This window comes from Colletotrichum jinshuiense, chromosome 8, assembly GCF_051148585.1.
Source record: "Colletotrichum jinshuiense chromosome 8, complete sequence".
In the NCBI taxonomy this organism is placed as follows: Eukaryota; Fungi; Ascomycota; class Sordariomycetes; order Glomerellales; family Glomerellaceae; genus Colletotrichum; species Colletotrichum jinshuiense.
The window spans coordinates 166,660-182,136 of record NC_139315.1 but is presented as its reverse complement, the minus strand read 5'-3'; the positions used below and the strand labels follow the sequence as shown (position 1 = coordinate 182,136).

Sequence of the window (15,477 nt, the reverse complement as noted above, 5' to 3'; positions counted from 1 at the left end):
GGCTTAGAACTCTTTTCTCTTTGGCGTGTTGCACGGATACTGGCATGGGGCGAATAGCGTCTTGACGAACATGACGTGGGCAACGGCTCTCCGCTGTATGTATGTACTTGGCGTTCGGGGCGAATACGGATATCAATCTCCTCCATACAATTGCTCTCCACACCATGTGCTTGAATGACTGCTTCTAGGCTTACCACGCAAACACGTCTCAACCAAGTCGTAGAGCACAACAGGACCTGGACTAAGACACCCCACCACTGCGATATCGACAATAAGTATTGAATATACTAAAAAGGAGAACCGGCCGCTTCCAGTATCGCCTACGCTGACCTTCCTGTTAGTAGTAGTAGTATCGTAGAATCGTACAGGTTGAAAAAAAAAAAAGTAGGTTTTCGCCAAAGCTCAACATCCCAGTCGCTATGCCTTGTGGTTGCTAACTCCCCTAGCCCCCATGTGAACCCCTCCAGACCGGACACCTAAAACGCCCACGCACTACGCTTATCCAGCCTTCAATTCAACAACCTTAGGCCACCCTCGAATTCTTTTGCAGGCCTGGCGGTCTGCCTTGGGACGTTGCCCGCTTGCCCTCACTCGATAAACCCTCTTCCATCGAAACGCCGTTGCTGCAAATCCTACATCGTCTCTCCCGAGTCCGCCCCGCCCTTCGTGGCGAGTCTACGCATTGCGGCTGTTGTTGTGCAACTCTCTAAGCCGCTTGACCCAGTGTTTGCGCAGCGCCGGGGACATCTTGCAAAAGATCATGGCCTTGTTGTCGTCGGCGAGGGCCTTCTCGGCAATCTTGAGCTGGAGGTCCATGTCCTCGTCGGAAAAGTCGCGGAAGAAGATGTCGATTGCCTGCTCCGGCCATCGTGGTGGGCTGCGGCCGCGGAGGGCGTCGGCGATCTTGATGAGGCCATCCTCCATGAGCTGCTTCCCGGCGGACACCATGGAGGCCGTCGTCGCGTCGTTGTTGTGGTTGGACGACGCTCCGGATCCTGACGCCTGCGCGGGGTTCGCGTAGCCCGATATCCGACGCCGCTTCTCCGCGGGTTGCGTCGGCGGCCCCATCGGCGCCGTCGGGGCCTTGCCTCCGTCGGGTGCCGGAGCTTGCTGCGGGAATCTCTTACGTCCTGTAGCCGTCTCTTCGGGCGGCGTCAGTGCACTAGTACCGGCGATGTGCGTTCTCGGCGGGATCGCGGTGGATGTGGGTCTTTGTTGTTGGGGCTGCTGCTGTTGCTGTTGCTGTTGTTGCTGTTGCTGTTGTTGGGGTATCATAGGTTGTTGGACGGCTACGGGAGATTGGCTGACTGAGCCACGAGGCTGCGACTGTTGGTTAATACCTGATTGCGATGGGGGTCGATATGGCGGCTCGACCTGAAGATCGAGCACGGCGGTGCCCGGCATATCCGGGTCTTCAGATCCCTGGATCACGTCCGGTCCTTTACGCTTCGGCTTCATAATGCGCTTTGGAGCACCGCCAGAACCGACGACGTCCGGATAGAGAATCTCCATGTACTGCTCATGGTCGAACGGCCGCCCACGTAACGCGCGCGATAACGGCTCTTTCTGCAAAAAGCATCAGCGATAAGTCCACAGAAGCAGGGGGGACGGACGCGCGCGCGTCAACGAACCTCGATATGCGACTTCCAAGCCTCCTCGGAGGCGGTCACGGAACGGGTGGACGGGTTGTAGAGGAACTCGGGGTCCTCGCGCAGGCCACGCCAGAGGCGAAACTTTTTGCGCGCATTATCCGACTTGTTTACGAGGTGGCTCTTTGTGGGATATGCGCCGTGCTTCTCGCGCAAGGCGGTGGCGGCGCGGTCCCAGGCATCGGCCTTGAAGGAGTGGTTCTCGCGCAGGCCCAGCTGGACAGAGTCGCAGAGGGATCGGAAAAAGGTGGCCTCGTAGGCCGGCGTCCAGCTGAAGCGCGGCGCGCGCTTGTCGCGGTCGCCGCCGGCGCTGCCGGGTGGGCCGTCGGGGCCGGTGAACTCATCGTCTGACATCGAGTCCTTTCGGGAAGGCGACGGGAGGGAGAAGAGAGCAGGTGGCCGGCCGGACGGAGGAGGATAAGGGTATCCCCCAGGCGTCTACGGGAGAGTGGGACTGATATCGATGCTCGGTGGCGGGACTGATGGGATGTATGTGGAATGTCCTGGGCCGTTACGGAGCTCGCGATATGGCCGGGTTCGGAGATGGAACGGGAAAGGGCCGGTGATGTTTGACACTGGCAAAGACACCTCAGGACGTGGTCCTGATGGGTTGGGGGGGCGTGGGTGTGGGCGTGGCGGGCGTGTGACCCGACCGAAGTTCGTCGAGTTTGCGCGGGTACCTAGCGAGCAAGCGGTGCGGTGCGCGTGGGGAAGGCAGCAAACGACGGGCCTGACTGCTTTTGCTTTCTCCCAGGTGTTGGCTGCGAGTCGGGAGAGCGGGTGCGCTCACTGCGGCAAATCAGCGAGGCTGGCGGCTGGAGCTGAGTCTGGACGTAGGGCGGGGCACCAACGACTGGAGCGACTCGGCGCAGTCACGTTCTCTCTCAATCCCAGGACCAAGTACGCTAGAGCGAGTGAGTGTTGGGTTCTAGACTGGACTCTGTTGTGTTTGGGGCGAGGGGGGGGCGCGGAGGGTTCCATTGGTCGGTCAGAGCCGAGTCTAGGCAGGTGCCCGCGAGTGGTCAGTTATCTCGTTAGCTCGATGAGGGACGGCTCTCATTGGCTGCCGATCTTTCCCCGAGTAAACCGGCCTTCAGCTGGTGCACGGTCCAGATCACGTGGAGTCACGGGAGCTTCCCTTCCTTCCTTTTTGAGGTCCCCGGCTACCTAAGCTTTGTCATCATACCTGTCTTGGGTGTCAGTGTGCCTCAGGCCAAGATACAGAAGACTACGTACCGGTGGGCGAAAGCGAAGGGGGGCTCGGACCGAGGAATTGTCTCTTTTCCCCCGGATCCAGACTTTCATCGCTGCTCGCCTTCTAAAATATCCGGCTTGGCAGAAACACCAAGACTCGGCCAGTTCATCACCCACCCGTCTCTTGTGGCGTCTGTGCCTGTTCATATTACATGCACAGTACGGTGTGCATTCCTTCTTGTGTGTTTTTAAACGTGGGCGTCTTGCCGACCTGGTTCCTCTTCTTTTCCACTTTATTTGACGAACATGCACGACAATCAAGCTTTTTTTTCGTTTGCACGCCCAGGCCAAGTGGAACAGAACACAAACACCGAGAAAGCCTTAAAAAAGGAATGACACTGACTTCACAGGATGCTTACTCGGGTTAATTCCAATAGCCGTCTTCCTTCTGACTCAAATTTGCCATTCTTGGGCTTGGGTCCCGAAAACGAGAGACGATGGCAAAAGGTGGTGGCGACTCGGGCAACCAACGCTACGATTTGCTGATTCTTCACCTCTTCCATCGGCACCTCCAGACACAGTCCTTTGGGCTGCATCGAGTGACTTGGCCGCCAAGCAGCCAAGAACAATGCCCGAGTCGCGAGCACCAAGGCCTAGCTAACAACGTTTACTATCCCTACTCTATGATGCAGAAGCTGCCGTTTGAGGTGTCCTTGGCAAACAAGTCCGCACCACCGGCAACACTCTCAACGACATCATTGCTCAACCTTTGCACCGAGTCTAAATCCAATTTTGGCCTACCTTTGTTCTTCAACGTTTTCGGTCGGCCTCTAGAGTTGCTTTCTCTGACATGACAACTTTCTTCTTTGTCCTCCCACCCACCCCCGGCGCATGCGTCGGTTCAGATGATGGCGGCAGGCGAGTCCACTTTCAACTGGGAAGCACTTGGTTTACAGTTAATCCCATCTTCTGCTTGCCGCATGGTCCGGTTTTCTTTGCAACGTGACGGTCCGGCCTTACTTGTCTGTCTTGCCCTATGGTTCAACATTGCCGTTTGAGCAGATGTCCGGCACATGTCATAGTCCACCCTTGACTGGAAGAAGCATCCTCGCTTTGGTCTCGGAATGCATATGTCGCCTCCTTGAGATGGGGCGCTGATCTGCTCGGTACAAGGCCGGGTTTTGGGGCTGAGTGCAGCACGCGTCGTCACAAAGATGAAATGGAGGCGAGTCTTGTCGATGCTCAACATTCCACGTGTATTCGCAGGGCAAACAGTATTGCAAATCGTGTTGCAAAGCCATACCGTCTCTGACGCCTCAACTCGGACCAGACAAGACACCGTACTCTCTCCTCTGCTAGGAGCCCAGGTTAAGACACATCCTAGTTATTTGAATGGACGTTCATACATGCACCGCACTAGGACGGGACGCGTCCACGCTACGCTGCTTATTGCGCCCGGGACACATGTGCCGCTCGGAACATTTCGCCGGCTCGGAGTTTGCTGCTGGGATCCCGCCGCACAGCTGTGTCTCAGAATGTTCAGTGGACCGTTTCAGGGCCTGTCAGCCTGTCCACCTGGGCCACACACAGGAGCAGGTGGGTTCCCCCATCATCTTGGGCTACAAGCTTCAACAGCCGCCAACAGACTTGGGCCTACCTGGACGCCTCTGGCCACCATCGACCGATTGGTTCTCGTTGCGTCTCTTGCCAGCACTGACTTGGACAATACGTTGGCTCCAAACGACGTGGACTCGCCGTTTATCCGGAAATACGTCAGCAAGTTTGCCGAGTTGCCCTTCCAATCCTATCAAGTCGCCCGAACGGGTCTGGCTCAAGGGGGTTTCTTGACGAGACGGCGGCCGGAAAGTGATGAGAACCCAATCAGTTGAGATGAGGGAGTCCGCAAAGGAACTCGTTTCCAAGCTACGCCGCGGGAGGCGCCCGTCAGCTGTCTGCCACTCGCGAAACCGATGCCCGCCAGGCTTGTGAGTCCGAGATCCGCAAACAATGACGGTTTTGGCTTCAGCAGTGGCACTCGTTTCCTCTTCGTCCGATATCTCGACCTAATTATGTTCGGTAATCCTCTTCCGCAACACCCAAAGCTTAGCACGCCTAGCATATGGAGGCGCGGACTGATCGCCCTTGGCAAAGTCTTCCTCTGCCCAGCCAAGGAGCTGCGAAGCATAGCTAGCGACGGGAGAACAACCATGGGGATCGCTGAAACGCCAAGTGGAAACGACTGCGAACGCTGACTACCAAAGGGGTCCAATGACGGTATTAATCCGGGATGCCATTCTCCCTCGAACGCGCCATCGAAGGCTCATCCTTCGCCGCTCTCCCGCGCTCGATCCCCCCTTCCCTGCTAGCCCCCATGTCCCACAGACCTAGAATGCCGTCCTTTCCAACACGGAAAAACTCCCTCTTGCCTCTTGTTTCCAACCGACTGGGGGCTGGCGATGGTGGGACACCCCGACATTGTCGATGAATGGAAGGGGGTCGGTGTCGCGTTCGATGCCTGCGGCCAAGAATAGCATCATGGCCATTTGTTGTTGTTCGTCGTCGGATAATCGCCATCCCCTTTGTCAGTGTTTTGTCTGATGAAGGCTGCCCCAACTCAAATTCAGCGACATCCAGCATTCAGCTCGATAATTGGAATAAGACTTGTGGAGATATACGTGGGCCAATATCTACCTGCTACGTCGTCTAAATGCTTAGCCACGCTTACTTGGCCTAGTCTTCTGGATCAACGGAACCCCTTCGGCTCACCGACGCCGTTCGGTGGGGAAGTGATGAGCAACATGTCTGGCCATCTGCGGCAGAACTAGAGAAAATGTAACGGTCCGGCTAGCCACTCCCGAATGCTGGTTCTTCTTGGCTGCGGCGATCGCATGTCACCCAAGCAGTAGCCCACGGCAATTTAGCCTAGTGGCCGTGAAAGGTCTTGACACACTAAAGGTGGTTGACAGCGCTCTGGTCGGACCACTGCTTCTCACCGGGCGCCAATCTAAACCGCCGCATCGTCCACTTCCGAGGGCCCGGGATCTTGTCACGAATCGACCTGCCAAATCAACCATGGCTAAGTAATTCAAATTAAGGAAAACAAAACCTCAGGACAATGACTTGTTTGCCCTCTTCCATAGTCCATGAGACCTTGCATCCGAAGAACAATATTCCTTGGCTCTCCTCAGACCTCAATGGGTCCGCGTACAACAGACAGGAGGCAAGGCAAGAGAGCCAGAACCGCCTCGCAGCTGGCCACCCACACACCCACTCACTCACAGCCCCTGCGCTAGTCTCCCGGCACCGATCGACTGGTATCCCTGTTCTGGATCACGGCCATGGTGACTGTGGGGTAAGGGGACCCCCCTGCTTGTGGCCGATCTGCTCCTCGACGTATTCGCACCATGCCAAACATGCTACCCGATCCACCTCGTTGCCGCAACTCACGTCTTGGATCCCGCCTGGCGGGAGGGACCTCTGATCCCACGCACACCCCTCGCCCTCTCGCACTCGCCCCCAGCCAGGACCTGCAGTGGCTCGACCCGTCCAACGACAGCTTGGGGTTTGCCCGGCTTGACATGGACACGCACGCTCCTTGCTGAGCAGGACAATCTGTGACCAGGGCATCACAACTTGAGACTTGGCCCGCTTGCAGCCTCCAAGCAACGAGTACACACTGTCGTCGTCCCATTTTTTGCAACATGTATGACCCTTGCTTCCAATGCCGGTCACTTGTTGTCTATTGGGTTTCCTACATTGAACATTAAGTCGAGCTTTCCTCCTCTCTTTCTGCTTTCTACTTCAGTCCTGGGTTACTCTCTTCCTCTTGGCCATCCTCTATTCCTTTCTCCGTCACCAATTCCGTTCATTCACGACTCTTTCTTCTTAATTTCTTATACCTGAAGGCTCCCTGGTGATAGCCTTCCGCCCTTCATTAACAACACGAGCCGCCTGGTGTGGCCTGTTTCATCCCTTTATTTCTAGAGTTGTCAATCTGGTGACGGACATTCACAATGGAGTCGACTACATTGCGGACGCTGGTCCTCTTTTTCGCCCTGCTGGCGACCTTCGCCAACGCCTCTCCCGTCGAGAAGCGCGCTAACATCCAGAAGCGTGGACACTTCCTCGTTCCCAGAGTGCCCAACGAGAACTTCAAGGGCCACGATGGACCGAGACAACTGATCAAGGCGTACCGCAAGTTCAGCATGCCCATCCCCCAGGGCCTGCTGGACGCCATGGCCGCCCAGGCTGCCAAGAACCCCGAGCCTGTCAAGGCCGAGGGCGTCAAGTCCCTCGCCGCCGGCGTCACCAACCAGAGCGCCGCTGCTGGGGCACCCGGAACCGGTCTCGTCACCGCGACGCCGATCCGCAACGACGTCGAGTACGTTTCGCCCATCAAGATCGGTGGCCAGGAGGTCAACGTCGACTTTGACAGCGGTTCTTCCGATCTCTGGGTTTTCACCTCCATGCTCGACGCCCAGTCGCAGACGGGCCACCAGCTGTACGACCCCACCAAGAGCACCAGCGCCAAGATGCTCCAGGGCAACAGCTTCAGCATCCGTTACGGTGACGGCTCCGGCGCCCAGGGCGTTGTCGGAACCGACGTTGTCGACATTGGAGGCGCCGTTGTCCAGGAGCAGGCCATCGAGATGGCCACCGCCGTCTCCCAGCAGTTCGTTGAGGACACCTCCAACAACGGTCTCCTCGGCCTTGCCTTCTCCAAGCTCAACACCGTCAAGCCCCAGGCCCAGAAGACCTTCTTCGACAACGTCATGCCCAGCCTTGCCGAGCCCGTCTTCACTGCTGATCTCCGCAAGAAGAGCGTTGGTGCCTACGAGTTTGGCCGCATTGACAACACCAAGTTCACTGGCCAGATGACCTGGATTCCCGTCAACACCACCACCGGTTTCTGGCAGTTCCCCAGTGAGAAGTTCGCTGTCGCCGGCGGCCAGGTCCAGATGGGTACCCCTGGTGCTCAGGCCATCGCTGACACCGGTACCACCCTCATCCTGGCCAACCCCCCCATGGTCCAGGCCTACTACCAGCAGGTCCAGGGCGCCAAGAACGACCAGACTGTTGGCGGTGTTACCTTCCCCTGCAACGCCCAGCTTCCCGACCTCATGATGGACATCGGTGGTGTCTACATGGCCCGTGTTAAGGGTGCCGATATCAACTTTGCCCAGGTTGACGCTCAGAGTAAGTCCTCGGTCTGCCCTATGCCTCTCTTTCTCCGACACAAACGCTAACACTGCCCAGCTTGCTTCGGTGGTCTCCAGGCAACCACTTCCAAGCTCCAGATCTACGGAGACATCATGTTCAAGTCCCAGTTTGTTGCCTTCAACGGCGGCAACATGTCCATTGGCATGGCGGAGCACGTCGTCAACAGCCAACCCGCCGGCGCACCCGGCGCACCGGCGTAAGCATTAACACAGTGTGGGACTACTTCATTTCTTTTGGCATTAGGATTCACTCGTGGTGTCCAGGGGCAACAACATCAACACCGACCCCACGTCCGGGGGTGAGAGGTCGAGGGCGGCACAGGGAGGGTTAATGATCGTCCTCCAAGCCGTGTTAATCGCTATGGTCATGAGCGTCTGAGACGACTTTTCAGATCTTTTTCTTTTATTTCAAACGACATATGGGCCCATATGGTGAACCTCATTCAAGCTCAGGGGAAATCTGAGCTCTCTAGCCGGCATAGTAAATGAATGGCATTGTGATATTTATAAAAAAAAAACACTAAAAACTTGCATCTCTAAGTGTGCTCTAAATTCCCGCTTACTCAACCGTAGCTTTGTACTCTTGTTTCGCAACCCGCTGGCAGAGCTCCTTCATCGTGACGCCAACCCACTCAAAGTCCGTCTCGTCAAGGTAGACCTGGGCGCTCACCCTCATGTACCAACGGCCCGCGTGCCAAAACAAGGCGAGGAAGGTCTGGTATTCCTTGGTCAGAATGCGGTCCATCCAGGCCACAATCTCATATGCCTCCTTTTCCGGCACGGTTACCGTGCCGTCCGGCGCGGTCGAGGGGGCCTCCGCGTCGGCGTCCATGACCATCGGCAGCGCAACGTTGACCATGGCGCACTTTGTCAGCGTCCCGGCCTTGTTGTCCAGGACGTAGGTGCCGAGGATGTCGGCCGCCTTCTTGCCGCCGACCCTGGCCAGCGTCCAGAGGTAGTCGACAATCTTGTCTTCGCCGCCGATGCTCTGGCGCCACTCGATGGCGTCCTTGACGGTCATGTTCGGGCTGTTGTCGAGCGACCCCACGAAGCCGAAGCTCTCGACAAAGTGCGACTCGCCGCTTGGCGGGAGGGGGTTGCGGTACGTGCGGCCGGAGCGCGGCACGTAGCCGTGGGACGTCGGCACCGTGGAGGCCATGAGGTGCTGGTTCCGCTCGGGGACGTAGAAGACGGCGCACGGGCGCGGGACATGGAGCCACTTGTGGCAGTTGGAGACGAAGAAGTCCGGGTCGACGGCGCTGAGGTCCAGGGGGATCATGCCGATGCCCTGGGCGCCGTCGATGAGGCTCATGACGCCGAGCTCACGGCACGCGGCGGCCACGGCCTCGAAGGGGAAGCGGACGCCGGGGAGGCTGGACACGGTGTCGAAGATGCAGATCTTGGGGCGCTTGCCCTCGGCGCGGCTCTGGGATACGGTGTCGCGGAAGCGGGAGACGATCTCGTCGTCCTCCATGGGGTAGGTCAGGGGGACGACGCGGGAGGAGACGAGGCCGAGGCGGGTGTCGACGATGTAGTCGATGGTCTTGCCGCAGCCGCCGTAGATTGTGGAGAAGCAGAGGATCTCGTCGGCCCCGTCGGGAGACCAGGCGAGGTTGCGGAAGACGGTGTTGACGCCCACGGTTGCGTTGGGGACGAAGACGACGGTGGAGAGCGGGGCGTTGATGAGGTCCGCGGCGGCCTGGCGGGACTCCTTGAGGAGGCCGGGTGTGTCGTAGCGGATGAAGGTGTCGGGGCGGGCCTCGTGCTTGTCCTGATAGGAACGGAGGGCATTTTTGACATGGCGAGGGAAGGTGCCGAAGGAGCCTGGAGGTGTCAGAGAAGGTCATTGGCATAAGCCCGGTGAAAGGAGCGTTGCGTGAGCCCGGCTCGGTATCATACCATGGTTCATGTTGTGATAAGCAGGGTCAATGAGGAATTCCTCCAACATGGGTTTGCCAAAGGGTGTGGGTGAGGGCTGAGGCTTGCCCGCGTCTTTGATGATGTCGCCCATGGTGTCAACGATTGCAAAGCGACGATGAAGTTGGCGATGGTGAACTTGAGATGGATCTGAATTATAAGCCGGGCCAGGATTGTTGGGAACCAATCGATTTGTGATGGAGATGTTCCAGATTCAATTCGCTGTCTAGGTGTACTATCCAAAAGTATTTATAATGCCACACTTACAGCGCCGTGCGTTTTAAGCTTGTCGGTTTTTTTGAGTCACAACTGGTATCGCAGTCATATGTCGACGGGGAGATTTGTAGGAACCGAGTCGACCTCCGCCCCGGCCATTAGCCTCGCTCGGGGGCCCGCTGAGACCCCGCTGCGACTAGCTTCTGCATGTCCAGAATAGGGCGCGGGCCGGGGCCTATTGATATTCCAGCTTAGTGAAGGCCGTATGTAGTCGAGCCGCCGAGCCTAGCCGACGAGTCCCGGCTGAGTCATTGCGATATGCTAATGCGGTTGGGATTGTTGGGTTTACGACATGTCCATGAGACGCGCAGAGCAGTGGAAGTGCCAATCGTCTGCACCCTCAACCAGTTACTTGTGAAGTGTGATAAGACGACAATGATGTTTTAGTACAGAGTTCTCGGTGCACTCAGCACAATAAACCGTGCTTGTACGTTTGTATCCGTAGAATACAACTATAAAGGCCGACGAAGTATTCAAGTGGTACTAATTTCGTCACACTCGCGCAGCCCGAGGTGGTTGTGGTTAGAAGATGATTCGACAAATGGGTGACACATCGGTCGAGGTACTGTGTGCCCATTTTAACTGCCAAGCTTACACCGCAACGGGGATCTAGTACAACAGCGTGGTTCCAAGTTTATACCTTGATATTACTGTATAAGTTTACTTCACAAATATAGGCTTTTCTAGTCAAGAATTGTTGCAGTTATGGGGATATCGAGTAATTCCACATGCGGGGCTTGCAAGGGGTACTTAGATTGTGGGTTCGTTCAATTCTGCAACGAAGATCGTGGCGGACATAGCTCAGTTGGGAGAGCGTCAGACTGAAGTTAACTTCAATCACTTAATCTGAAGGTCGTGTGTTCAATCCACACTGGCCGCATCTTCATAACTTTTTGACTTTTTCTCGTCCAGCACAGCAAGCAGTTAGTCGATTGCTTCACCCACTTAGTCTTGCTCTCCTTCTTTTTTCTGTTTTCTGAAAAAGAAAATTCTCTGTGCTGTTGGGTCTGGGTTTAGGTTGAAGCCCAAGTGAAAGATGCCGTTTGGACCTCGAAACCAAACCGTTCATCTGCAAGAGTTCATCATGAGTGTTGTGGGATAAGCTCTTACATTTCTTTCATTATTGCATATGTGCGTTTCCTGCTTTTCTTTAATAAACGGCCTTTTACGCGAGGGGGGCAAATATTGAGTCCAAGTTATGGTTCAGATTGCACGTCCTAAGAGAACGTACCCGACCCAGCCAGAATTTGTCGACAAATATATCTTTAAATCCACGGCATGGCCGCATGGAACAAACGAAGTCAGTCCAGTTATAAAGACTCCCTGCTTAGGCATCACAAGCTGTTTTATCTGGTCCAGAGTATGGTACCAGCAACGGGCAACACACACATCGGACGGCTTAGTTTAGGACATCCTCCATATATCCTTAATCTAACGAGGCATTCCTTATTACTATTCTTTCTCGATGTTCATCCGTTCAAGGCGAAGAAGAGGGGAGGGGGGTGGCTTCGCACTGGCAACCCCCGTCCCCGGAGCGAACCCGAACGGCATCCAAACGCGGGGTTACAGCGGGCCCGTACTTAATATGTTAAGATTCGCAACATCATCTAAGCTGCCTTCAGGGGCACCCAATTCAACCGGCACAGCTCCGGGGGATTCGCTCTGCAAAACTCGCACTGCTACAACCGCCCATTTGCAATTGGACACGGCGAGCGAGTTCCCGTCGTCCCCGAACGGAAGACCCATTCGCGGGAATTAGCTCCTGCAATGTGTTCCCCCCTCATTTACACTATATGTGCCCATCGCCCTCGACCCCCCGGTTACCAAGAGATCGAATGTAACCCAACGGCAGTGCCAATGTCACACGAGAAACCGCCCGCAAACGCAATTCAACGTGGCGCGAGACGATCGCATACCCATTTCCGAGCCGGAGCGAGCTGCTGCCGCGAGGAGGGGGAGGGATGGTTCCCGGGTTGCTTCTTGCAGTGGTGAACTTACAAGCGGGCGAATACTAATCATGAATAGGGAGGGCGGCCATTACAAATACGCCTGGATGATGTTGCCGAGCTTTCCAGCACCGGGCAACTTTACTTAACCGTCGTCCCCTCGATGACGGAGCCAAGACGAGTAGGGCCAATTGGTAATTTATCTCGAGCCGGCCAGTGGCCCGCGGAACCAGAGATGCCCTTGCCACGGGGCATGAGATCATAAGACGGGGCCCAACCGGCCCAGCTCGACTCTGCCGGATGAAGGGCCTCCCTCCCCCTCGGCACCTTGGCTACCAACTCAGCGGGGCTCAAGAAAACTAAACGGTACAGATCATCGCCCTCGCAAGCGGGGCGGAGGGAGGGGAGGGAGGAAGGAGGGAGGGAAGAGAGGCTTCGGAGCTTGAGTCCTCGAGCCGGGCGTATAAATACAAAAGGCACAGCAACATCCAAAGCCCCGTGGAAACACACCACTTGCTCCCCCCCCCCCCCCCCCCCCACGGCATCCTTCACGACGGCACCGCAACGCACCGCGACGCCCGACTCCAAGAGAAGGAAACAGAAAAGATGCATCTCTCCAAGATCGCGTTCCTAGCCGCGGCGACGCTCGCCAGCGCGCAGAACGGCACGGCCCCCCGGCGCTCCCCGGAATGGGACGCGGCCTACGTCAAGTCCAACGCGGCGCTCGCGCGCCTCTCGCTGGACGACAAGATCGGCATCGTCTCGGGCGTGGGCTGGGGCAAGGGCCTCTGCGTCGGCAACACGCACGCGGCGGCCTCCATCAACTACCCGTCGCTCTGCCTGCAGGACGGGCCCCTCGGCGTGCGCTACGCCAGCAGCGTGACGGCCTTCGTGCCGGGGATCCAGGCGGCGGCGACGTGGGACGTCGAGCTGATCCGGCAGCGCGGGGCGCTCAAGGCGGCCGAGGCGAGGGGCGTCGGCGTGCACGTCATGCTCGGCCCGGCGTGCGGCGCGCTGGGCAAGACGCCGGCGGCCGGGCGCAACTGGGAGGGCTTCGGCCCGGACCCGTACCTCATGGGCGTGGCGACGCGGGAGACGGTGCAGGGGATGCAGTCGGCCGGCGTGCAGGCGACGGCGAAGCACTACATCGCCAACGAGCAGGAGCTCAACCGCGAGACCATCAGCAGCAACGTCGGCGACCGGGCCATGCACGAGCTGTACCTGTGGCCGTTCGCCGACGCCGTCCGGGCCAACGTCGCCTCCGTCATGTGCTCGTACAACAAGGTCAACGGCACGTGGGCGTGCGAGAACGGCGGCGTCATGGACCGCCTGCTGAAGCAGGAGCTGGGGTTCCCGGGCTACGTCATGACGGACTGGGCCGCGACCACGGGCACCGTCTCGGGCGCCAACGCGGGGCTCGACATGATGATGCCCGGCGCAAACTACAACAACGACCCGTCGTCGGTGCTCTGGGGCCCGCAGCTCAAGGCGGCCGTGCAGGGCGGCCAGGTCTCGCAGGCGACGCTGGACGACAAGGTCCGCCGGATCCTCGCCGCGTGGTACCTCCTCGGCCAGGACCAGGGGTCGTACCCGCCCGTCAACCTCGGCCTCAACGTCCAGGGCAACCACAAGGACAACGTGCGCGCCACGGCCAGGGACGGCATCGTGCTGCTCAAGAACAGCGGCGGGGTCCTGCCCCTGAAGAAGCCCAAGAAGATCGCCGTCATCGGTTCGTCGTCCGCGAACAACCCGCAGGGCATCAACGCCTGCTACGACCGCAGCTGCAACGTCGGCACCCTGGGGATGGGGTGGGGCTCGGGGACGGTCGACTACCCGTACCTGGTGGCGCCGCTCGACGCCATGAGGGCGCGGGCGCAGCAGGACGGCACGCAGGTGACGGCCAGCAGCACCGACAACGCGCAGCAGGGCGCGTCGGCGGCCGGCGGCGCCGACGCGGCCTTCGTCTTCATCACGGCCGACTCGGGCGAGGGCTACATCACGGTGGACGGCAACGTGGGCGACCGCAACAACCTGGACCCGTGGCACGGCGGCAACGAGCTGGTGCGCGCGGTGGCGGCCGTGAACCAGAACGTCGTCGTCGTCGTGCACAGCACGGGGCCCATCGTCCTCGAGACGATCCTCGCGCAGCCCGGCGTCAAGGCCGTCGTGTGGGCCGGCCTGGGGTCGCAGGAGACGGGCAACGCCCTCGTCGACGTCCTCTGGGGCGCCACGAACCCCAACGGAAAGCTGCCCTACACCATCGGCAAGCGCGCCGAGGACTACGGCACCGCCGTGTCCAGGGGCAGCTCCGACAGCTTCTCCGAGGGCATCTTCATCGACTACCGCCACTTTGACCGCGCCAACATTGAGCCGCGCTACGAGTTCGGCTTTGGATTGTGTAAGTGACCCCTCCCGCCCCCAAAACGTGGTTCTTCACTTGAAGTCGCTCTAACGAGACATGCATGCACAGCCTACACCAACTACACCTACTCCGGCATCAGCGTGACCTCGACGGCGAGGTCAGGCCCGGCAGTCGGCGCCGTCGTGCCCGGCGGCCGCGCGGACCTCTTCGAGGTGGTGGCGACGGTGACGGCGACGGTGAAGAACAGCGGGGCCGTCGCCGGCGCCGAGGTTGCGCAGCTGTACGTCACCCTGCCGGCCGGCGCGCCGGAGTCGCCGCCGAAGCAGCTGCGCGGGTTCGAGAAGCTGCGGCTCGCGCCGGGGGAGTCGCGGACGGCGACGTTCAACCTCCGGCGCAAGGACCTCAGCTACTGGGACGTCATCGGTCAGAACTGGGTGGTGCCCAGCGGTACCTTTACCGTGAGGGTCGGGGCGTCGAGCAGGAACCTCCCGTTGGAGGGGCGCTTGGTTGTGTCGTAGGCGGTGTTGCGTCCAGTCGGCCACGCTACGCACATTGAATGTCGGAGGGGGGATGTAGTGGAATCTAGCACGTGAGCATACAGAATACACGGAATCTACAGAAAATGAGGCCCGCGCGAGCTGTACACTGTCATTCCAGGCGTTGCCACTCGCGAGTTCGTCATGTCGCGGTCCCACACCCGGTCCGAATGACCACGGTCTGGGTGGCTTGGCGGAAGCTGGTGCGCACTGGACCGGATTCCCGGGCAGCCGAAAGAGAAGAGAAAAAAAAAACGCCGTGATCCCGGGTGCCAACTCGCCCGATTTTCGGGAATGTGGGCGAACCGTCCGAGACGCCGGGTGGTGGTGGCTGGGGGGGAAACACCTTTCGTCGCAACCGAGCTCCCGTGATGCTGA

The 15,477-nt window shown here is 58.6% G+C and overlaps 4 protein-coding genes across 4 annotated transcripts; 2 read left to right on the top strand and 2 right to left on the bottom strand.

Moving 5' to 3' along the window:
- Positions 1 to 675: 675 nt before the first annotated feature.
- Positions 676 to 2,003, bottom strand: EsH8_VIII_000042 (Myb/SANT-like DNA-binding domain-containing protein; the record flags this gene model as incomplete). Its single annotated transcript, XM_083269084.1, has 3 exons — positions 676 to 1,257; positions 1,375 to 1,566; positions 1,632 to 2,003. The coding sequence occupies 3 exons, from the start codon at positions 2,001 to 2,003 to the stop codon at positions 676 to 678; spliced, it is 1,146 nt and encodes a 381-aa protein (XP_083128852.1).
- Positions 2,004 to 6,856: 4,853 nt separating this feature from the next.
- Positions 6,857 to 8,441, top strand: EsH8_VIII_000041 (pepsin-like aspartic protease; the record flags this gene model as incomplete). Its single annotated transcript, XM_083269083.1, has 3 exons — positions 6,857 to 8,039; positions 8,100 to 8,259; positions 8,327 to 8,441. 3 exons carry the CDS (start codon positions 6,857 to 6,859, stop codon positions 8,439 to 8,441), a joined length of 1,458 nt encoding a protein of 485 aa, XP_083128851.1.
- Positions 8,442 to 8,621: 180 nt separating this feature from the next.
- On the bottom strand, positions 8,622 to 10,073 carry EsH8_VIII_000040 (pyridoxal phosphate-dependent transferase; the record flags this gene model as incomplete). Its single annotated transcript, XM_083269082.1, has 2 exons — positions 8,622 to 9,886; positions 9,962 to 10,073. The coding sequence occupies 2 exons, from the start codon at positions 10,071 to 10,073 to the stop codon at positions 8,622 to 8,624; spliced, it is 1,377 nt and encodes a 458-aa protein (XP_083128850.1).
- Positions 10,074 to 12,807: 2,734 nt separating this feature from the next.
- EsH8_VIII_000039 (beta-glucosidase) lies at positions 12,808 to 15,081 on the top strand (the record flags this gene model as incomplete). Its single annotated transcript, XM_083269081.1, has 2 exons — positions 12,808 to 14,599; positions 14,672 to 15,081. 2 exons carry the CDS (start codon positions 12,808 to 12,810, stop codon positions 15,079 to 15,081), a joined length of 2,202 nt encoding a protein of 733 aa, XP_083128849.1.
- Positions 15,082 to 15,477: the final 396 nt, after the last annotated feature.